At 40.5% G+C, this 24,226-nt stretch overlaps 1 protein-coding gene across 1 annotated transcript in view; it reads right to left on the bottom strand.

The window, feature by feature from the left end:
- RSU1 (Ras suppressor protein 1) overlaps nucleotides 1-24,226 on the bottom strand; it is a 240,987-nt gene that overhangs the window by 91,180 nt on the left and 125,581 nt on the right. Inside the window, exon 8 of the mRNA XM_017869189.1 lies at nucleotides 16,432-16,564. Within this exon, the coding sequence (XP_017724678.1) occupies nucleotides 16,432-16,564 (133 nt within the window). The remainder of the gene's footprint in view (nucleotides 1-16,431; nucleotides 16,565-24,226) is intronic.

Raw genomic sequence — 24,226 nt, forward strand, 5'->3', positions numbered from 1 at the left:
TATATAACTTGGAATACTCCAGACCCCAGAATGGTCTTACCTTTCAGAAATTAAGGTGACCTGTCAGAAGTTATCTAAGACATTGGGGGCATGTCATGTGCAAAGCCCAGTTAAGAAGGAATCTTGCTTTCAAAAAGATTTAAGTCTCTTACAGGAGGAAAAAACCCACATACTTAACTACTAAACTACAGGTAGTATTCACACCAATAAATATTGAGTGAGAAACTTACATACAGTGCATACAAGGCATATAATGTCTGACACCTAGGAAGTAAGTGATAGTCACTGTCATTACAAAATTACTACTAATGAAAGTAGAGGCCCTAAAGAAAGATGATAAAAGGAGCCTAGAGTTGATGGGCAGTAGGGAAACCTTCCAAGAAAAGATCTCTGAGGAAGCGATATTTAACCTGAGACTTGAAGAATAACTGGGCATTCAATAGGTAAAGATGTGAATAAAGAGGCCGGGCGCGGTGGCTCAAGCCTGTAATCCCAGCACTTTGGGAATTCGCAGCTACTTTTGGAGGCCCGAGCTGAAATGGAGACTGGATTCACGTCGACCGGTCGAAGTCGAGAACCATCCATGACGTAACACGGGGCTCGTTAAACCCACGTTCTTCTGTATAAAAAAATACAAAAACTATAGCACATGGAAGGGGCGAGGGAACAGGTGGCGAGAAGTCGACCCGTAGTCCAGGACTACTTCGGGGAAGGCTGAGGCAGAGAGAATGGGCGTAAAACATCTGGAAAGAGCCGCGAGCTTGCCAGAGTTGAGCTGAGAATAATCCGCGCCTACGGCACTCATGGCTGGCAGAACAGAAGCGACTCCGTTCAAAAAAAAGAAAAAGAAATATGAAACGATGTGAATAAAGAACATTCCAGACAGAGAAGGCGGCACACATGGATGTGAGGTGGAAAGCGGGTTGTATCTCTGCTGGGATGTAAACCGGCCTTGTCTGTGTCCGTTCCCAGCAGCTGTCTGAAGGCTCTCTATTGCCAGCTCAGCTCCCAGGTGGCCCACCATCACCATCCTTCTGCCCTAGAGGATACTTACTGCAATGTGGGAATACTCAGGGCAAGGATAGGGTGATGGAAAAACTCCCCTCATCTGGCACAATAAAGACCGAAGTTTTTTTTTGGTTTTTTTTTTTTTTTTTTTTAAATGAGACAGAGTCTCACTCTGTTGCCCAGGCTGGAGTACAATGGCACTATCTTGGCTCATTGCAATCTCCACCTCCCAGGTTCAAGTGATTCTCCAGCCTCAGCCTCCAGAGTACCTGGGATTACAGATGTGCACCACCATGCCCAGCTAATTTTTGTATTTTTAGTAGAGATGGGGTTTCACCATGTTGGCCAGGCTGGTTTCAAACTCCTAACCTCAAGTGATCTGCTGGCCTTGGCCTCCCAAAGTGCTGGGATTACATGTGTGTGAGACATCACACCCAGCCAAAAACTGGATTTTTAAGAAATGTGGTCTTTTATTACACCTTTAACGGGGTATCAAAAACAGTGCTGAGAATACAGCAGACACAGGCCTATGTCTCATGACAGAAGACACACGTGGAGCCTGGACATAAGAAAGGCAATTTGAATACCATTTTCCCATGACATTCCAAAGAGCTCAAGTTAAAAAAAAAAATAAGAAGAAGAAAATAAAAAACAAGGACTATGTTAGTTCATTCGTGCATTGCTATAAAGAAACACCTGAGGTTGGGCAATTTTTAAAGAAAAGAAGTTTAATTGGCTTGTGGTTCTGCAGGCTGTACAGGAAGCATAGTGCTGGCATCTGCTTGCTTATAGGGAGGCCTCGGGAAGTTTACAAACATGGCAGAAGATGAAGGGGGTGCAGGCATGTCACGTGGCAGGAGCAAGAGGAAAGGGAAGGGGAGGGAGGGAGGTGGCACACAGTTTTAAACAACTGGATCTTGTGTGAACTGAGAGAGAGCTCACTCATCACCAAGAGGATGGCAAAAGCCATTCATGAGGGATCTCCCCCGTGATCCAAACACCTCCCACCAGGCCTCACCTTCAACATGAGATTTGGGTGGGGACAAATATCCAAACTATGTCAGGAAAAAAACAAAACAATAGAACAAAACAAAGAGCTCAAGTTTAGCACCTTGCTCCCAAGGGAAAGGGCTGAGCTCAGTAACTCTTGATTTTGGATGACAACTGTAATAAAATCCAGAAGAAAATGGAGATACTGCTTTAAAACAAATGCTATAGGCTTAACATTGGAAAACAATGCTTCCTATCTTGTGTCTATTTAGCAGTCTTAGCCTTATAGTTAACACCAAACACAACATGCTGCTGGAGAAAAACAGAGAAAAGGTTTACCTAAGACAGCAACTATCACCCTGCTGACTATTTGCATGAAATTACGAGTAAGTTCTCAGCTATTGGTTGTAAATATAATGCACAACTGACAAAAAGCACCGTCTTAAATGATCCTTTACATGCCACTTTCTCTACCCTATTAAGATGCTCGTTGTTTCTTTGATTTATCTGATAATAAATTTTTGATGACTGGTAAGTCTCATAAAATTGCTCTGGTGCTGACTACACTGATTAATAAGTCTGAAGAATCGAAACTGTCAGGAATTCATGTGTAAGAATAAGTTACTGCCAAACATCTATTAGATATTCCATAAAATATGGAATAAAAAGGTTGATCTGGTAATTTTATCTTGGATCCATTTTCCTGTAACAATTTGTATTCAGGGTCATCATTGTCTTCTATCGCCTTAAAAAAATCGATAAAGTAAATCCAGATGGGAGGCAAATTTAAGAATTAAATTGAATTAAAAAAATAATTAATTGATGTCAATAATAAAATATGTTTCCTAGAAAAACAAAGAACTGAGGATTAGAAATCATTGCTAGGACGACCCTCAGAGATGATCTAGTTTGAAACCTGAGCTTTGCAGATGGGGAAGCTGAGGTGGGTGGGATGAGGTCATCTGCCATGAGAAAACTGGCACTAGAAGCCACCTCTAAGATGAGCAATCTAAGAACACTCCTATGTATATGCCATATATATATGCTGTCTGTATGTTTTTTAAAATGTTATTTTTTTAAAAGTTCAAATTTATAATAAAATCAATCCATTTCTACCTGAAGTCTTTTCCTTTAACAAGTCCTATATGCCTTATTTCCCCTTCTTTTCCTTAGTGTTTCACAGAAGAGTCACTGTGTCTTCACAGCATGGTGCATGCTATGAAAACAAGCACTCCATCTTTGATACATCTCTCGGCATGCTGAGAAAGCAAGCCAGCTTTAATTACACGAGAAGAGAACTCTGTGTCTCTTGACACTATCCACTAATCCATAGATCTCCTGGGACAAAGTAGGAAAAATGAGACAAAAATCATGAGGGCTCCAGATGTGGTGATCAGAGTCCCAAGATGGGACAGCAAATCTCTGACTCCACATGCTATGGGGCAAAACCCTCAGAGGCATTCAAACCAGAGCGACTCCATCTTGAGTGAGGGCTAGGAAAATGAGGCTGGGACTTGCTGGGCTGCACTCCCAGAAAGGTAGGCATTCCTAGCCTCTAGATGCTTGCAGTTACGGGAACAGACTGATAATGTTGACTAAACAGACCCAGACTTGGGAGTGTCCTGATATCCTGATATCTGGAGAACAAAGGCATTCCTAATTTTGCTTTAAAGATAATATTGATTCTTGCAAAATATAGTAATTAAGAAAATTAATCCTCTATCACAAACCCTAGTAGCAGAGCACATCTCCCCATGGTCTTTTAAAATCATTCATACACACACACACACACACACACACACACACACACACGTTACCTAGGGTGGACACACGTCCCTCCTCTTACTTTCGAGAACGCCCTACTGTCCATGGAGTAGCTGTTCTTTTACCAGTTTACCTTCTTAATAAACTTACTTTCACTTTGCACTGCAGACTCACCCTGGATCTTTCTTGTGCAAAATCCAAGAACCTTCTCTTGGGGTCTGGATCGGGACCCTTCCTGTAACAAAACTCCAACAGCCATCAGACAGGACCACACAGGTCCCAGGTTCCACACATACTGGAGGGGGTCCCATCACATGACACAAACACAAAGACCCTCCACACCACACATGCCCTCCTTAGATTCTAGTGAAGGAAATAGTGGGGGCTGGTACTCTGTGGAACCCTCCCTTCATGAATTCTCTACCAAATAGCACAAAGAGGCGGTTTGTTAGGTACCTTTCATTCCTAATGCATCTTCAAATTCAAAGCAACTTTTGTTTTAATAGGGTCCATTCTTAAAAGATTAAAAACAACACAGACCCCTCTGCCATTCCTTACAATGAAACAGTGGTGAATGTGCATTTTTGGAGAATAACATGATGTTGAAACCCAAGTCTTAAGAGTGGGATGGGTGTGTGTGTGTGTGTGTGTGTGTGTGTGTGTGTGTGTGGTATGGGCATGGGTCAAGACTTAGCCATTTAAACACATTGGCCCATAAACAGAATATGCCTCCCTGTGAAGGTGTAGAGGCTACAGATGAAGAGAGGAAAAAGAAGGAATAAATTCATAAAGAACTGAATGACATTTCTGGGCATCTGAGTAACAATAAATATTTCATTCTACTGTGTTTGTATATTATTTCATATGTGTTTATAAGGCTCACGGTATTAAAAAATAGCCCAGAAAATACTGTTTTCCACTATGATGGTTAATTTGTAAATCATCTCATTGGGAAAACAAACAATTCTATCGCCTTTGACATGCACATACTTTTAATTGATGGTGTTTATATCGAGATTGTGTAAATTATCATTGAAGTTTTGGTTATTTTATATGGCAAATTTACCAAATACTTTTTTGTTGAAGTCCTAACCCCCAATACCTCAGAATATGGTGTCAACAAAGAGAGTACCTTTTTGTACTCTGTAAAATATTTGAAGAGATTTATTCTGAGGCAAATATGAGTGACCGTGGTCCTGACACAGCCCCCAGGAGGTCCTGAGAACATGTGCCCAAGGTGGTTAGGGTGCAGCTTGGTTTCATGATTTCAGGGAGGCATGAGACATTAATTAAATACATTTGAGAAATACACTGGCTTGGTCCAAAGGCAGTTCAACGATTCAACTTCAATTCAATTGCTCAACTTCGAACAATTCAAAGCCGGGTCTTCCAGGCTTTAGGTAGATTTAAACATTTTCCGGTTGACAATTGGTTGAGTTTGTCTAAGACCTGGGATTAATAGAAAGGAAATGCTCAGGTTAAGAGAAAAGATTGTGGAGACCAAGATTCTTGAAGTCTCATAGTGGCTGTCCTTAGAGACAACAGATGACAAATGTTCCCTATTCAAACCTATAAGGGGTGCTAGACACTCAGTTCATCTCCTCAGGATTGGGAGGGCGGTGAAAGAAAAAGATCTAGCTATGTTAGTAGAGATTCTTTACAGATGCACATTTTCCCCCACAAAGGATGGCTTTGCAGGGCCATTACAAAATATGGCAAAGAAACATGTTTTGGGGTGAAATATTTTTATTTTCTTCTTTGTCACGTAATGTTATGCCAGAGTCAGATTGGAAAGTAAGTNTGAAAGAAAAGATCTAGCTATGTTAGTAGAGATTCTTTACAGATGCACATTTTCCCCACAAAGGATGGCTTTGCAGGGCCATTACAAAATATGGCAAAGAAACATGTTTTGGGGTGAAATATTTTTATTTTCTTCTTTGTCACGTAATGTTATGCCAGAGTCAGATTGGAAAGTAAGTCAGGATATATAGGGTTAAATAAAACCCATCTGATGGGAATTTATGGTTTGTAGAGCATGACTCCCCAAACCCCTAGATAGGAATTTGGGCAAGATTAAAAAAAAAAATCAGAGTTTAGTCCTCAATGGTCATATTTGGAGACAGGTTTTTGCAGAGATAATCAAGGTAAAATGCAGTCATTAGGGTGGGCCCTCACCCTGGATGACTGATGTCCTTGCGAAATGGGGAGCTTTGGACACAGAGACAGAGATACGTAGAGAGAAGATGATGTGAAGAAGCATATGGGTAAAAGGGTCATCTCAAGCCAAAGAGAGAGGCCTTAGACAAACCCTTCCCTAACTGCCCTCAGAAAAAACCAACCCTGCTGACACCTTGATCTGGCACTTCTGGCCTCTAGAACGTGAGACAATGAATTTCTGCTTTTAAACCATGCCATTTGTGGTACTTTGTTATGGCAGCCCAAGCAAACGAATACAAACAGTAAAGACGAAATCAGCTGTCACCGGGAAAAGAAAAAGAAACACCCAAAAGCCACTGTACTTATTCATTAACCTGCCATAAAAAATAACCAAAACTTCAATAATTTAATTTCCAAATAAACACTACCTAATTGGATAGAGAATATAAGGTATGTGCATTCTGACAATGACAGAATTGCATATGTTCCAAATGAGATTATTTAGACTGGGTGTGGTGGCTCATGTTTGTAATCCCAGTACTTTGGGAGGTTGAGGTGATTGGATCACCTGAGGTCAGGGGTTTGGGACCAGTCTGGCCAACATAGTGAAACCCCATCTCTACTAAAAACACAAAAAAATTAGCTGGGCATGGTAGTATGTGCCTGTAATCCCAGGTACTTGGGAGGCTGAGGCAAGAGAATCGCTTGAACCTGGCAGGCAAAGGTTGCAGTGAGCCGATATCGCACCACTGCACTCCAGCCTGGGCAACAGAGCGGGACTCTGTCTCAAAACCAAACAAAACCAAATGAGATTATTTAAAAATGAACTGTTACAGGAAAGCAGTCCTGATACAGACCCCAAGAGAGAGTTCTTGGATCTCACCCAAGAAAGAAATCAGGGCGAGTCCACAGAGTAAAGTAAAAGGAAGTTTATTAGGAAAGTAAAGGAATAAAAGAATGGCTACTCCATAGACAGAACAGCCCCAAGGGCTGCTGCTTGCTCATTTGTATGGTTATTTCTTGAGGATATGCTAAACAAGGGGTGGATTATTCATGCCTCTCCTTTGTAGACCATATAGGGTAACTTCCTGACATTGCCATGGCATTTATAAGCCGTCATGGCACTGATGGGAGGGTAGCAGTGAGGACGACCAGAGGTTACTCTCATCGCCATCTCGGTTTTGGTGGATTTGGCTGGTGTCTTTACTGCAACCTGTTTTATCAGCAAGGTCTTTATGAACTGTAGTTTGTGCTGACCTCCTATCTCACCCTGTGACTTAGAATGCTTTAACAGTCTGGGAATGCAGCCCAGCAGGTCTCAGCCTCATTTTACTCAGCTCCCATTCAAGATGGAGTTGCTCTGGTTCGTGAGTATCAGAGAGAACTATTAGAGTGGATAATATTTTCTTCTTGACTACATTTTTAAAAAATCAAGAGTCTTATAAACAAATAATATAATATGCAAACACAGTAGAAGAAAATATGGCAAGTTATTTCCTTAATGCTTGATGAATACATTGAGGCATGGATAAATGCCTGTGAACATAACTCACATTTAAGTTTTTTATCTGATAAAGTTGATTGAAACTCCTTTCATAGCATTTTGCATTTTAATCTAAAATAAATGACAACACAGAAGAACCCTTCAGTGCCAAAAATTAAAAATTTAAAAAACCCCACAAAACCTCCAACAATGCCTGGCCAGAATAAGACACCAAAGCTCAATAAAAAACCAGCATGTAAAAAAACAAGATATTACTGTGTAGAGATTAGAAACCACAGACAGTTTTGTTTGATTGTAAAAGCGCCACTTTTAAATTTATCTCTCAAATAAAAACAGCAAATGCAGGCAATAACTCATCTTGGCTGAATAGAAAGCATCAAGCATTGAACTTTTAAGATTCCTGGGAGTTAATAATCAATATGTAGAGTTGACCAATTTCACTTCATTGAGGTCAATATCCAATAGTTCAATATGATTATATCAAATGAATAGCATCCAAAAAGAGTTCAGAATGGCTCCTCTTGAAGAGAATGTAACCTGACACACTTTGGGATTTTTGGAGTATGGATGGACTCTAGCTGATATTTATTTTCCTTCTGTCAAGTGAGACAAATTATCTATATTCTATTTACCTGAAATTGATACTGTAATGTATCATGCTCCATATTAGGAGCTGTATAAGGCATGCCAAATGCAGGGTTGATAGTCAACAATCGAGTGAGGGGAATGGAGAAGGGAATAGGGGAAAGAGGGGACTGGAATAGGAGGAGAGAGATACACACAGAGAGACTGAGATAGTTTTACTCTTTAAAATCCTATGGAAAAGTCTTTTGTAGTGCAGGGTTCAGGATAAATCTCTCTTCTCCCTTTGATGTTGCAGCTGTAGTTTTTTGCTCCTACGCCCCCTCTAATAGCTATCCACAACTCTTCAAAGATAAGTACACCAGTCATTGAATAAAATGCAAATTGCATTGAGTAAAAAAGGCAAGGAGCATAGAGTTTTTTCTCACTGGTCAAACCCGGGCCTACCAGGTCCCAGTCAGAGCTCCTAGGCAAGCACAGAGTGCTGGAGGACTGACCACATTAGAGGACCAGAGGAAAGTAGTGAAGAAAGCAATGTGGATATGGGAGGGTACATTTTCCAAGTCTTTATTTGCCTCTACTGCATCTCACAGTGAAAAACATTCCAGAATAGGACTCGTATAAAATGGAGTCTTACTAGATGCCTTCAGGAATACAGCTAGTCTCCCGAAGCTGGTTTTTGCACCTTAGTAGAGTTTCACCTTTTACTTTCATAGGATTAGGGGATGGAAGTTCCCAACTTAACTCACAGAATCCAAGTGTCCTGGAAATATCAAATGGGAACAAGCACCTTCCATTTAAAAAACTGAACCATTTTGCATGAGCTATAAAATTATAGAAAAGTAAAGCCTCAAAAGCCTGTGAAATCATATAATGAATAAATTATGAAAATGCCAAAAAGGGAAAAATACTAGTTACCTGTGAAGTATATATGAATAATAGTGTTAACCAAGTTACAAGGCAGAAAAGAAAAATCCTTTTAAATGCAAAATACACTAAGAAATCTATCAAAACACTTAGAAGAGAGTAATAACTGTTATGTATTCTTCCTTACATTGTCTGTATTCCTCCTGTCATATTAAAGAGAGAGGTAACAATTTAGCAGGGTGATTAATGCCTCATGACCACATATAGGAACTGTTGGGCAATTAAACCAAAAATCAAACTATTATTATTATTATTTTGAGACAGGGTCTCACTCTGTCACTGAGGCTGGATGGAGTGCAGCGGTGTGATCTCAGCTCATTGCAACCTTGACCTCCCGGGCTCGAGGGATCCTCCTACCTCAGCCTCCCGAGTAGCTTAGACTATAGGCATGTGCCACCATGCCCAGCTAATTTTTTTCATTTTCTATACAGATAAAGTCTCACTACGTTGCCCAGGCTGGTCTTGAACTCCCTGAGCTCAAGCAATCCTCCTGCCTCACCTTCTCAAAAGGCTGGAATTACAGTCATGAGCCACTGCAACCAGCCTTCAAAAGTTAATATTACAAACTGGCTTACTTTTATTCAGTAGGATAAACATTCTGGAGCTCTTTGTGTTTTAAAATGTGATGCTACCTAATTTTGCCATTGAAGTTAACATGAAATAAGAGATGTAACACAATACCACCCCAAATATAACATATTATATGGGTTTCCCTTTTCTCTAATACTCTTTAGCAATACCGGTTAAATGCAACATATTTTCTTGCAAATAGGTCCAGAGATGCCAAAACTTTGAGTCATATATTACGGATAAAATGTGATAATGCATTTTCAACTTCAAAAAAGAAAAAATAGGCCGGGCGCACTGGCTCACGCCTGCAATCCCAGCACTTTGGGAGGCCGAGGTGGGCGGATCACAAGGTCAGGAGATCGAGACCATCCTCGCCAACACGGTGAAACCCTGTCTCTACTAAAAAAAATACAAAAAATTAGCTGGGTGTGGTGGCGGGTGCCTGTAGTCCCAGCTACTCAGGAGGCTGAGGCAGGAGAATGGTGTGAACCCGGGAGGCAGAGCTTGCAGTGAGCCGAGATCGCACCACTGCACTCCAGCCTGGGCAACAGAGTGAGACTCTGTCTCAGAGAAAAAAAAAAAGAAAAAATAATATAAATATGTAGCATTTACAAAGAAAATACATATCACCAGGAAGAGAATACATAGTCAACTTTTAAAAAGCAAAAACAATCTTTATGCTAAAAGCCAGGTGCGGTGGTGCATGCCTGTAATCTCAGCGCTTTGGGAGGCTGAGGCAGGAAAATCTCTTGAGGCCAGGGGTTTGAGAGTAGCCTGGGCAACACAGCAAGACCCCATCTCCACAAAAAAATAAAATAAAAAACTAGCCAGGTGTTGTGGTGTGTGCCTGTAGTCCCAGGTACTAGGGAAGCTGAGGCAATGGGATTGCTTGAGTCCTGGAGATCAAGGCTGCAGCGAGCTATCAGGGCGCCACTGCACTGCAGCCTAGGTGACAAAGTGATACTGTGTCTCTAAGGGGGGGAAAAAAAGCTTTAAAGAAAAACAGTTCTTCATTTTTATGTCTACTACACGGAAATACTGTTTCTCTGTGGCTTAATTTGAGCTATTTTCAGCAATGAAAAAGAAGAGTCTACATTGTTCTACATACTGATTGTCACTATGCTCAATTTACTAACCATTGAAAGATCCTGGAAATTTAACCCTCTCCTCCATCTTTGTGAAGATATTTATAAAACCATCTGCTACCTTTGTGTACCCATTTACACTTCATCAGATGTTTATTAAGTTTTTCTTAGAGATAATTTCCTACAGTGAAGGGCTACTTTAAAATGAATGTGCTCACCTATTAGGTTTGAAATGCCCTAGCTTTTTGGTGAACCGGTTATATCAGTGAAGTTATTTAAAGAATTTCTAGGCCACCGACTCAGCAGTCATTAGAGGATATAGTAGTTGTTTAATAAAGCCCATTTATGTCCATTATAGCTTGTAACAGGTTTACACAGAGTGCAGAAGAAAAATAAAACACTACTTAGCTTTAATTTTACAAGTAAAACCATGTGAAAAACAATAACCAACAGCCAAAAGAATGCTTCCTTATAAATCAAACAGTATGGTTTATTTGGCTAGATTTCTAATAAAGAGGAATTCTCAGCTTTTATCTCATGGTTTCCCACCATTCACCAAAGACTGCTTTATTAAAATGCTTCTGTTAACTAATATGAATAATAGTATGGCTGGATTTCATTTAAGGTTTAAAAAATGGAACACACAAAAAACAAACGAGCAGGGAACTTTCCTGGAGAGAGAAAAGAAAGGTGAGAAAGACAAGGCAGAAATGACGAGGAAGCATCTTTTGAGTGATGCCATGCTGGAAATGAGGCTTTAGGATTGCCATGCTTGGCAAATTGCAGTTTTCATGATGACGCCTGTTTGCCAAATACCTCTTTCAACAGATGCATTTTCAGCATAACATTTGTCAAATCTCTTCTTTTGTTAACTTGTTGACAAGAGTTAACCTGTCAGCTTTTAAAATGGCTTGCAGTTGCTATCTGCGTTCCTTGATGGAAATGTGGAAAGTGTGAGTTACCCCCTTTCACAAAGAATCTTGTCAAGGGTGCTAACTTCAACCTGACTGCCCCTCCTAGGGGGAAAAAAATCTACCTTCTGGAAACTTAACAAGTGGTGAGTATTCCATCATAATTCTGCTTCACAGACATGAAAGAGGTCAAAGAGACAACCACCATCAGATAAAGAGTTAACAGGTGATTGTATAATTCAGCAACAGTTTAAAAACACAATGATGTGCGTAGGATGCGAGTTTCAACCACCCAACTAAGTATGTCATTTTATGTTAACCAGCAACTCAATGACACCAGCCAATAGGTTCCCCTGTGGAACGCACGAAAGATGAACAGAGAGCAGCTTCCACCTGAGACATGATGAAGGGGCTGTGATTAATGCCCCAAAATGTCACTTCCAAAGAGCCATCTCTGAAGTACTATACCTCAACATCCTACCAGCCACACTCCTCCTGCTTAACGGAACAAGTTCCCGTCTTCATGAAGCTAAGTCATCTCCAAGTATTTTAATTCTGCTGACATATGAATTCATTGTTTTGTTTCAAGCATCCATGTCTCCCCTTGGAGTCCATCAGAGCCTATAAATCAGATCATCCATCTTCTCTGCCCTAAACTCAGAAGAACTTGAGGATGTGCCCCGAGGAAGGTCACTGTGAACGTTGACCACAGACATGAATGAAAAGAAAACATTACGGTAAGTTTTTTCATTCTTTATTCCTCTCATTTAGGTAATGGGTTAACTGGTTAGAAAAAAGGGGTTGGGGTGGGGGAAGGAGGAGGAGGTTCACAGGCATTTTAAGTGCCAAAACCAAAAGTATGCTTTCAATGGTAGTTAAAGATAGACAGACAAATACACATCCACAACACACAGACACTGATAAATATATAAGGACTGCTTTTAATAAAGGGGAAGTATGCGGCTTAAACAACAGAGACAAAGAAGTGAAAAGTAGGAACTATAAGTTTTAGAATAGAAGATCAAAAACTATGGCAATGATTGTGAGATTTGCTTTTTTAAAAAAACTATGAATATCATGAATAAACTGCCTCTTCCCGAAGGCTGCCACATATAAAACATTTTTTAAAAGTAGCTAAGAACCTGCTAATTTGCATAATTTTTTTCAGATAGGATATTAAAAATTCCCTAATTATGAAATGGCTGCTTCAAACAAAGAGTTGAGTTGGGTTCTAATTATAGAAGGATATACTAATATAGTACAGATCTATTCATATAAAGGAGGCCCTTAATTTTGAAAATCAATGTGTGTTAATCTGGTGAAACACAGCAGTGGCATTTTTGTACAGTTATTATTATTTTTTTAATGACTAAAAGTTTGACTTATTGTCTTGCTGGCTAACAGTCCATATTTTGGGCTAGGATGTTTGACAAAGGGATGACAACAGCTACTACAGGAGAATGAGAGAAGGCCAAAAAACTCAAATACACAAAGTAACCAACCCTCTTCTCCTTCCCAAGGAGGAGAGAACTCACAGCAGGCCCCTGCCCTAGCAGAGCTCATGTCCCTTGTGACCTCCCAGCAGAGGATCATGTAGATTCCCCTAAAAGCAGCCATTATGGAACCAACTGGTCCCAGTGGAAAGGGGGCAATGGCTCTCCTATGCTTACTGCAGCTTCTGCTTCTTTTTTTTTGAAACACAGTTTCACTATGTCAACCAGGCTGGAGTGCAGTGGTGCCATCTCAACTCACTGCAACCTCCACCTCCTGGGTTCAAGCGATTCTCCTGCCTCAGCCTCCCTAGTAGCTGGGATTACGGGCACCCACCACTACACTTGGCTAATTTTTGTATTTTGAGTAGAAATGGGGTTTCACCATGTTGGCAAGGCTGGTCTTGAACTCCTGACCTCAACTGATTCACCCACTTCATGGTGAATCTCCCCATGATCCACCCCAAAGTGCTGGGATCATAGGCGTGAACCACTGCACCCAGCCTACCGAAGCTTTTGAATGTTGACTTAACCGCATAAAAAATAATCCAAGTCTCCATGAGGAAGTGAAACAGCAAAAGTTAGCAGACACATTGCTTAGACTACGCCAACCCCCCAAAATAGGATGTTAATAACAGACATAAAAACAGATATACCAATTATGTTATAATACCTCTCATTTATCCAGAATCCTAACCACGTTCAAATAAATTAAAATAGTCTGTAACAGTGCAGAATGGTGATTAATTGCTTAAGAATTACTTTGAAGTAATACAAAATCCATAAACTCACAATTTAATCTTTTAAAATTAAAAGCACTTTCATATGCAATGTATTCTCATCCTCTGTAAATTATAAACTCATCTATTGAAAATTAAAAATTGTTAACCAGAATAATAGAGAATTTCCTCTAATTCCAGATGGCTAGGAGTTCGCTCATGTATTTTTCTGTATACCATCATATACAGAATAACTTTTTTCAAGATACCGTACAAACCAAGCTCTAAATAGCTTCCCATTTACTAAGAAAAAATTAGAGCCCTCTAAAACTCATGATAGGAATGATTAACAATTTAAAAGGAACAAGATAAACAATCATCTGCTAATTTGTGACTATATTTTCACACATTTTCATAATTAATTTCCAAGGGTGAGCTATATTCATATATTTTTTAAAAAGATTGAATCTGTAATAACTGTACATATCTATATGGCTTATGAAACAATACACATCCTATACCTATCTCACATTTTATCCTTAAGGTAAGTCTTTAGACTTATATTGTAAGTGTCACAGTATTGTCTAAAATAATCTAAACCATGCTTTACATTGCTTTTATATAGGAGGATATGGTATCATTTTGGCAATTTTAGTATATTTCGTTTTAAGGCGATTGTTCATTTTTCTTTTCTTTTTTTGGGGATGGAATCTTGCTCTGTCACCCAGGCTGGAGTGCAGTGGCACCATCTCAGCTCACTGCAACCTCTGCCTCCCTGGCTCAAGCAATTCTTGTGCCTCAGCCTCCTGAGTAGCTAGGATTACAGGCGCCCCTCCGCCATGCCCAGTTAATTTTTGTATTTTTAGTTTCACCATGTTGGCCAGGCTGACCTCGAACTCCTGACCTCAGGTGATCCACCCGCCTTGGCTTCCCAGAGTGTTGGGGTTGCAGGCGTGAGCCACCGTGCTCAGGCAGGCCATTATTCTTTACAGCTTGTCTTCTCTGTTTCTGTCTGGTGGAAACATGGCCACAGCAAGCGCTAAATGTCTCACCAGGAGCATGGCGCTCAGGCTGCAAGACTACAGGAACGCAGCCAGTCATTTCTGGGCAGAGGCTCTGCCCTGCCAATCAATCCTGACCCACTGGCCTGGCACAGATTCACAGGGTTTTATTGAGTATGGGACATATTTCTGACACCAAGAAAAAAAAAAAAAAGAAATGAAACTCTTAACTAAATGTGACCTTTAGCAATCTTCTATCTTTCTTCCAATAGTTGGGACATTCCCAAAGGTTGGTGCCAGGCTGGACATGGTGGCTCATGACTGTAATCCCAGCACTTTGGAAGACCAAAGCAGTAGGACTGCTTGATACCAGGAGTTTGAGACCAGCCTGGGCAACATAGGGAGGCTCCGTCTCTGCAAAAAATAAAAAATTAGCTGGGCGTGGCGGTATGTGCCTGTAGTTCCAGCTACTTGGAAGGCTGAGGTGAAAGGATTGCCTGAGCCCAGGTGCTTGAGGCTGCAGTGAGCTGTGACTGTGCCACTGCATTCCAGTCTAGCAATACAGTGGGACTCTGTCTCTTAAAAAAAAAAATTAATTAATTAAAAATAAATTTTAAAAGTTGATGCCAGACACAAAAACAGATTACATTTAACTATGGATGTTTTGTCTTTTTTGTAGATGCTTAAAATTATACTAGATCTCAGCATTTGGGGTCAGGCAAACATTGTGATAAATGACAGTTTGTTTTGCAGCTGGGGACTGGGATAAGGTAGGAAAATAATGATGGTAGATATAACAACAGAAGCACGTGGAAGTGGCAGAATTCCTTTCAGCCTTGACACATGGAAGAAGAAAGAAGCAGGAATGGTGAAGTTTTTGGGACAGTTTTGCACAGACTCCTTTCACCTGGAGTGAGGACTTGAGGTATTTTGGTGCTGTGACTTTAAGCTGGCAGATTCCGCTTCCTCTCCTGCCTTTTCCTTTTCTCTAAGAGATTATCATCTCACTAGAGTAAAAGCTTCTCTGTAATAGAATGACGCATTGCTAGTACTCTCCACTGATTTTATAAATAAACTGCTTAACAATTTTGTTCAGAACACTTGTAATTCTTTGCATTCACAGAAGAAAAAAATATGTTCTCATCTGAATGGTGAATTTCCTTAGTGCCATGAACATTCAGCTAATTTAATACCTCAAAAATTCTCTAAAGAAAATCGGTAAAATCCCCTTGAAAATGTCAATAAAAACAATTTACAAGTAGAGACAATGACCACATGCTGTTTTTTCTTGTTTTTGTTTTTTCCTTCTGAGAAAGGGTCTTGCTCTCTCACCCAGGCTCGAGTGCAGGGCATGACCACGGCTCAGTGCAGCCTCAATCTTCTGGGCTCAAGTGATCCTTCAGAATAGCTACAATGACAAGTATGCACTATCGTGCCTGGATAATTTCTTTTTCTTTTGTAGAGATGGGGTCTTGCTATGTTGCCCAGGCTGGTCTCAAACTCCTGGGCTCAAGCAATCCTTCAGTCTCGACTTCCCCAAATGCTAGGATTACAGGTGTGAGCCATACCACACCTGGCCAACATGCAGTTTTTAATAGAACATTTAAAAATGCTAAGTGTTAACTGACACCAATAGGATACTGTCACATAATATTTTTAAAGACATAATTATAAATACTATAAAATCACAGTCTACTATTTCAGAAAATCAGAGTCTACTTACTATTTGTATGTCTCAGAACGGATATACTCAAACACATGGGACACACCAAGCTGGAACTGGTCTGCAATGGGGGTCACCCAGGGATTGTTCTCTGCTTTGAATACCTGCTTCTGACCAGTTAAATCCAAGTTTCCTGGAGGAAAAAAAAAAAAAACAAAAAAAACTGAAGGTCACTTCATCCAATACGGAGCAGGTCTAAGAAGTCCTTCTCAGTAAATACAGCCTAAGTACCCTAAATCAAACCCTAAGTACCTCTCGGATCATTTGATGTCTTTTAAATTTCTTAACCTGAGTCATCACAGGTACACAGTCATGACAGTACCTTGGCCCAAGAAATTAAGAACAAAGGAAGGAAGAAAGAAGACAGATGGAAAAGGGAAGCAGAGCGGAGGGAAGGAGATATTTTCTGCGGAGACAAAAATGACCTGTTCAAGATTAAGACAAGTGATAATATGAAAACCACTTGAAATTCTATCTTGACAATGTCAGTATGCATCACGCCTTGTCCTGGCTGATCTGGACCCAATCTGATCAACACCACTTTTTTCATCAATCAAGAAAGCGTATGAATGGAGAAAGATAGGAATGTTACCCAAGTCAAATTGTTGTCACTCAAGTATAAGAGCATAAGCACATCTCGCAATCAGCCCTAAATGAATCTCATTAACATGGCAGTGTTAAAGACTAATGACCATTTAAAATCATTCCTCATTTCATTCTCCAGCAATCCGTAAGGTCAGATACTAATATTACTTTGTAGGTAAAGAAATGGAAACTTAAGGAAATTAACTAACACGCCCAAGATGAAAAAGCCAGCGTGAAGACTTAAAGCTGATGCTCAATCTCATACTCCTTCTTTTTTATTTTATTTTTTGAGATGGAGTCTCGCTCTGTCCCCAGGCTGGAGTGCAGTGGCGCAATCTCGGCTCACTGCAAGCTCCGCCTCCCGGGTTCACGGCATTCTCCTGCCTCAGCCTCCCGAGTAGCTGGGACTACAGGTGCCCGCGACCACGCCCGGCTAATTTTTTGTATTTTTTTAGTACAGACAGGGTTTCACCGTGTTAGCCAGGATGGTCTTGACCTCCTGACCTCGTGATCCGCCCGCCTCGGCCTCCCAAAGTCCTGAGATTACAGGCGTGAGCCACCACACCCGGCCAATCTCATACTCCTTCTACAGTGTTTGGTGAGGCTATCAGGTTACACATCAATCTAGATAAGGCTGAGTTAATGAAGGTAGCCTAAAAAAGCCAGCAAGCACCCGTTATCTGGATATCCTCTGTTGACAACCAGTTGACTGGTTTTTTTTTTTTTTTTTATGTATTCAAAAATGGAAAAGGCAATGCGTGAAAGAACTTCCTAAAATGCACTCACCTGTGAAAATGAGAAACAGAGAAAGAGAAGTTAGGCAGCAGGGATGTATGTGGAGGTCTGTCCCTAAAAGTCCTACTGAGGATATCAATTTTCAGACTTCTCGTCCATGGCCTGGGACTGTTTGAACCTAGAGACACAGCAATGATTCTTTCTAAGACACAACTGAAGTTATATGTTGTTGCTGTTCTCAGGCTCTACTGCCTATGTTTTCACAGGTGGTAACTCAGGACAATGAAAACATATTCTGGGATGCAAGTATAGCACAAAGCAAATCATTGCCTAGCTGATCTGAGCTTCGGAAATGAAAGGATAAATGAAATTTTTTATGAGGAAGATAATGCAATATTGTTCCTTAAAACAAAATAATAGATACTTTGAATCTTTCCTTTTGTTCTATGAACTTGCAACTATTCAGAAAACAAAGAAAAGAAAATGACTACAATTTCACAGAATCTTTTTAAAGAAAATAGACACTACTAAATATTAACATAGAGTAATTCATCATCTTCCCAAAGCTACTAAGAATTTGTTGGTGCTCGGTACAAAAATAAGCAGATCCATTTCTCTCCAAGATTATCAATATTGTCAATTTCCTCATCTTAATGGTGAAACATCGTTAGTCAGATATTAAGTCACTTGGGAAATCAGTGAGCTTGATTCTCTAAACCATGAGTCAGAAAGCTGCCTAGGGCCAATGAAAACCCTTAGTGGTATGCATTCTGCTTAGCTGAGTATCTCACCTGGGTTTGATCTTGTTGGCAAGGGGCTGCCATTGATCTTTGTTTTTATCTTTACTTAGGGAGGGGGTTTTTAAGAGTCCCAAGAATGAAACTGACCCCTTGTTCACATTTCTCTACAATTCTTATTTTCTCTTAAAATCTAGTTTGCTGCACTCAATATATCTTGTCTTCCATATCCTTCACGATTTTTTTTTCTCCAATTTTCTCTTTTCCTAAAAATGAATGTAATATACATTCCTGGAAAGAAGCCATCCATGTAAAAACAAGTCTATTTCTGACATGTCGTATTTTATGTGCACAATGGTATGTTGCCCATCGTGCTTAGGAGCCAGGGCTAGTAAGGGAAGGGGTTACAAACCAGACAACAGTGACCACGGTGCAGCAATGTCCTCATCAGGTGGGGATAGCAGTGCTGGAGCTCAACATGTCTCTCTTAAAACATGCACCTGAGAAACAACCTATGCTTCTATCTTGTCATCTTCCTGCCTCTAATCTCTGCCCACAGACATCAGCATAGAATCAACTATGAAAAAAATAAACTTGAGGTGGTTGGAAAAAATATGTGTATTCTTGGCCAGGCGCGGTGGATGATGCCTGTAATCCCAGCACTTTGGGAGGCCGAGGTGGGTGGATCACTTGAGGTCAGGAGTTCGAGACCATATGGCAGTCTGGCCAACATGGCAAAACCCTGCCTCTGCTAAAAAAAAATTAGCAGAGGTGCACACCTGTAGTCTCAGCCACTCGGGAGGCTGAGGCAGGAGAACTGTGTGAACCTGAGGGGCAGAGGTTGCAGTGAGCCGAGATGGCGCCACTTCACTCCAGCCTGGGTAACAGAGCAAGAATGTCTTAAAGAAAGAAAAGAAAAAATATGTGTATGGCAAAGTGGATGAGAAAAAAGCAGCAGAAGCCATGAAAAGTACAAACTGCATATTTATGGAATAGGACAGAAATGAATTCCTAAGCTAAGGGGATTTTCTAGTTAGTGAGTATTTTGCCCTAAATATCTTTCCTTCTTCTGCAAAATTGGTTATCCTAATGAGAAATATAGTTGGAACTTCTAGTTGGTAGAATTTTATTCTGTTGAAGATGCATCCAGGATATTCAATTATTTACACAAGCGCTTTGCTTTTAACATCTGGTTCAGAGGGGAACTGCAGGAACACATCATTTTTTTTTTTTTTTTTCACTTTGGGAAGAGTGAAAAGAGGAGGCAAGTCAGCTACATTTGGGCACACAGCATTTCTTACTACACTGTATTTTCAGGGACTTTGGTGAGCATGAGAACAACGTGGAGTAGGGAAAGGATCCGGGAAGGATGACACACACAAGCTTCAGCGATTTCAAATTTGCCCTGGGAAGACTTGCTTGGGGTAATGAGGGGAAGAGACTCTTCTTTTCTAGCCTGCATCACAAGCTTGCTTCCGCTGAATCCCCAAGGCTTGCCCCGATCATCCGAAACTGGAGGTATGTTATAAGCAAAGCTGGTTTTAAAGGCCCCTCCTTAAACTTAAGGAATAGGTACGTGTTTCTGCAGGAAAGAAGCACCCGTGTTCTATTACTGATGGCCTGCAAAACCACTGTGGAACGCACACAGACTCTTGTTAACTTATTAACAGCATCTTACTAAGCGTGCCGTCTTTTCAGTGGTAATCCTCTGAAAATAATACACTAAAGTTCTATGCTCCCTGACTGCCACTCATGGAGGGAGAATAATGCCAAGAAAGGTCAGCCATGTTCTCTGGGCCCTTTTGTCTGAAGCCTGCAATCCCCTGGAGATCTGTCAATCCCAAGTGATGTCTCTATTTAGGTGCTGTCAGTGGAGACGGCAGAGGCATCACAGATTGCTAATGACGGCTGCTAACTGGAGCACACAGGAGATGCTGGATGAGAGCCAGACATACTCCCTTCAGGGAAAAGGAGTCACACGCTAATGTCTGCAACTCAGGGTTAACAGAAAGGACCCCAGGCTATTCATGATCATCTTCACTTATATCACTTTCAAGCCATCTGCACATTTTAGCTGGGATGGGGAGTGGGAAGGAAGGGACAGATGACTGGGTTACCCTCCCCACCCTCATCTGCTTACTTCAGTATTAAGCAATGCTACTAAATTAAATTCACAGGTGCTTCCTAAAGCTACTTGAACTTAGGAGCCTAATAGAAAAGAATGATTAGGGTTCACTGGAGAAAAAAGCAAAGAAAAAAGCTTCCTGTTTGATGTTGTTCTTTCTTTTTAACAAAGAGCCATGAAACCCAGGTATAATGTCCAGGGCAAACCTTAAAGGAGGAAACTATTATAAATGACAGGGATGGAAACTGCACGAGCCAAACAGAGCAATGTCTCTTCGGAGTTAGAACCGGGACTTGCTGTAATAGGGCATGCTTGTTTTGTTTTCCAACTTAATGTCACCGGTGGATAACACAATACCTGTTTCTGTAGCGCTGCAATCCTCCCAGCAAGCGATTTGTCTCTGGGTTCTCTTTCCTCACTCTGCACCAGTCAGGGATGAAGCAATTTCAGAAGAGGGTTAATATAATTAGAGTAAAGCTGGCCATTATACTGTGTGAAAAGATGACACCTGACTCATATTGGCCTAGCAACAAGTTACTATTGCCTCAGCAGAGCTCGTCTGTCAGCTGTCGGAGGTAGGTTCCCTTTTAAGTAATAACATGCAGGAAGCATCTCACCCCGCTGTCAGTCAGCCTGCAATCGCCCTGACGCCACACGCTTCAGTGCGTTGAGTTAGGTCCCTCACCCGTCCCCTTTATTAGAAGGCTGAGCGGCGCTCTGGTGGTGTTCTAACAAGGATCAGGCAGCAGGATTAAGCACTGTGACAAAGAGGATCTAATAAGCTAGAAAGTGGTGCATCTACAGACACGCTGGCTGGCTCCCAGACACAGATTCACTTTGCTCACTCCTCAGTCGGAAGGCGCAGGCCACTGGGGAAGCCAGGCAGCACCGTGATTAGCAGTGACCCTCTGACCGATGCTGCTATGAAGATCGTATATCACTCAGAGGCTTATTCTGCAATTGCAAATTGGATTTTCCATTTTATTACCCGCAAAAGGACCACATATGCTTCTTTCCAAAGCCTCTAGTACAGCAAGCTTTGCCATGCAACTGCAATTGTGTAAACACTAAATCATGCAAAACACTCATTCTCCTTGCTGGTTATAAATGTGATTGAATGCAATAGGCAATTGCAGCCCCATTAATAAGCATGCTCATTTTCACGTGTGGAAATTGGTTGTTTCCATAATCACACTCTAAGAATTCTTCCTGAGTATTCAAAATCCTGAAACATGTGCCTAGCAGCACCATTTATCACATAGTAAGCAATCGAGGCGATCTGGGCAAATTTTTCAGGTCATCCAAGTAGCATTCCCTCCCTTCCTAATTTCAAAATAATACCACGGAGAGCTTTTTAAAATTAATGTACTCCAAAATCCATGTTCTCTCACTCACTCATAAATACATAAGATTGTGGTCTAACAAGGTAAAACTAAAAAAAAGTGGCTGATTGGGTACAGTCCATCATTACTATACTAGATTTATCCAAACCCAAGTAATTGATTTGCTCAGAAGGGATCAAGATTGGATATAATAACAGCTGAAAGATCACCTCTTCTCTGCAGCGAATCCTCACATGGAAGCTAACCACAAAAGACTCCAATACAAAATAAAAGCTACATTTAGGGACGCTCCCACATAGACAAAGATTCTACACATAAGTCTCCATAATTCTCATTATGATGTGCTAGGCTACTAATTATAGCAGTGCATGATTATAGACAAATGGCTGACTCTGGGAAGTCCCTACTTCTTCACTTCTTTAGTAACTCACTTTACTGAGTGGAAAATGATCAGAAGGCCTATAAAATGCTCATATTGTAACAGTGCCTGCAATAACTAAACATTGGAAACAACCGGAAATTTCATTCCCAGGTGATAAGCAGAATAATATGCTATAGCCATACTATGAAATGCTATTCAGTTATTAAAATAGAGTTATTTGTATGCACTGACCTGGAGGGAGGTCTATAATAATAAAAAAATAAGAATGTACTAAGCTTGCTATCAACCAATTTTTGAAAAAATACAGAAGAAATCCATATATGTATATGACTAAATGTTTATGTGTAAAAGAAGAAAAGAGTAATATTAAGTTATTAAGGTTGATTTTCTCAAATAAGGGAAATATTAATGTTGGTTTTCTCAAATTAAGGTGGGGCATGAGGTTGAACTGGCAGAGCAAAGGATAAAACATGAATTATCGATTTGGAGAATTCCATGTTGTTACAAGTATGGATTATTCTCATAATTTAAAAATATTAAAGTACATTGAAAGGGAATTGTCAAAAACAAATTCAAAGCACATGGTGCACACTAATTGGTACAAAACAGTATCTCTTAATTTAAGTATAGCCTATTGCAGCGAACATCACGTTTGCGGCCCATTCTCTTCTGTCTGCGTAATAGATGACTGTCTATAATGCCCTAAGTGGAAAGAGAATCTAGGTCTGAGGTTGCTTTTCTTTCTGTGCATCATCAATGCAATGTAAGCTGGGATGTCTCATGACAGCTCTCAAATTTATTCTGTGGAGAACACAAGGCCACACTGTCATTCCGGCAACTGTCTGCTTGGCCTTTCCAGCAACACATTTTTCAAAGAGGCATTCTGTACATTTAATACATGCATTGCATTGCTGCTTTAAGACACATACTAAAATAAACGGTTACTCTTTGGATCCAGTCGGGGAAGATAGTACAACTTACATAAAAAAAGATTTAAAAAGAGAAAACCACTACCCTAACAAATAGTTCCAACACAAGCAGCACCTGATGTAAGTGTGTGCTGGTGTGAAGAGGCCCCAAAGTGAAGAGGCCCAGAAGAAAAATAGCATTTTACATTGTTTCCATCCAATGCTCTTCTTGGCCATTTGATATCTGTGGTCCAGGTTAAGAAGGGATAGAAGGAACACTCAGTTGCTTATAAATATAATTAACAAGCAACAGAACAGTGCCATCCTCAACAGTCACCTCCAAGGTTGCCTTATGTTGCAAGTTGAAATTGCTGTTAAGTAAATAACTCATGTTTTAAAACTGGCATCCATTTAGGATTTCTCAATCATTCTTCTAAATGTGGGAGGCAATCTTGTTTTTGCTTGCCAGATTTTCTTTTTACTGCTCAGGTAATGTTAGGACATAACGGACAAAAGTCTGGTGGATCTGGCTCCTGATTCCAAGAATCATTCACTGACTTGGGCAAATTCTTACACTCTGTTGAGCTTCAGTTACCTCATCTGCCAAGTGAGAATAACACTACCAACTGATAGAACTGGGGACAGGGGCCAAAATGTGCATACAAAATGGTTCCATAAACTGGAAAGCACTTTGAAAATAGAAAATAAGATTTTCGCTATTAAGTAAAACCTGCAAAAGGAAGAAAATGTATACTTGAAGGCAGTTTGCCTAAAATAAGAGTGCCCTCAAGGAATTCTTAAACCCCTGAAATTGAATACAAAATTTGCACGGAGGCACTCTTCTGAGAAAAGCACCCATTCATAAGATTCGCAAAGGTCTGTGATCAAAAGTAGGGTTAAGATAAAATTTAGGAGCTCTGATTTCATTTCTTAGAGGACTGAAATATTTCTTTTTTTTCTTTTCTTTTTTTATTTTATTT

This window comes from Rhinopithecus bieti, unplaced genomic scaffold, assembly GCF_001698545.2.
Source record: "Rhinopithecus bieti isolate Rb0 unplaced genomic scaffold, ASM169854v2 scaffold_3043, whole genome shotgun sequence".
Lineage (NCBI taxonomy): Eukaryota > Metazoa > Chordata > Mammalia > Primates > Cercopithecidae > Rhinopithecus > Rhinopithecus bieti.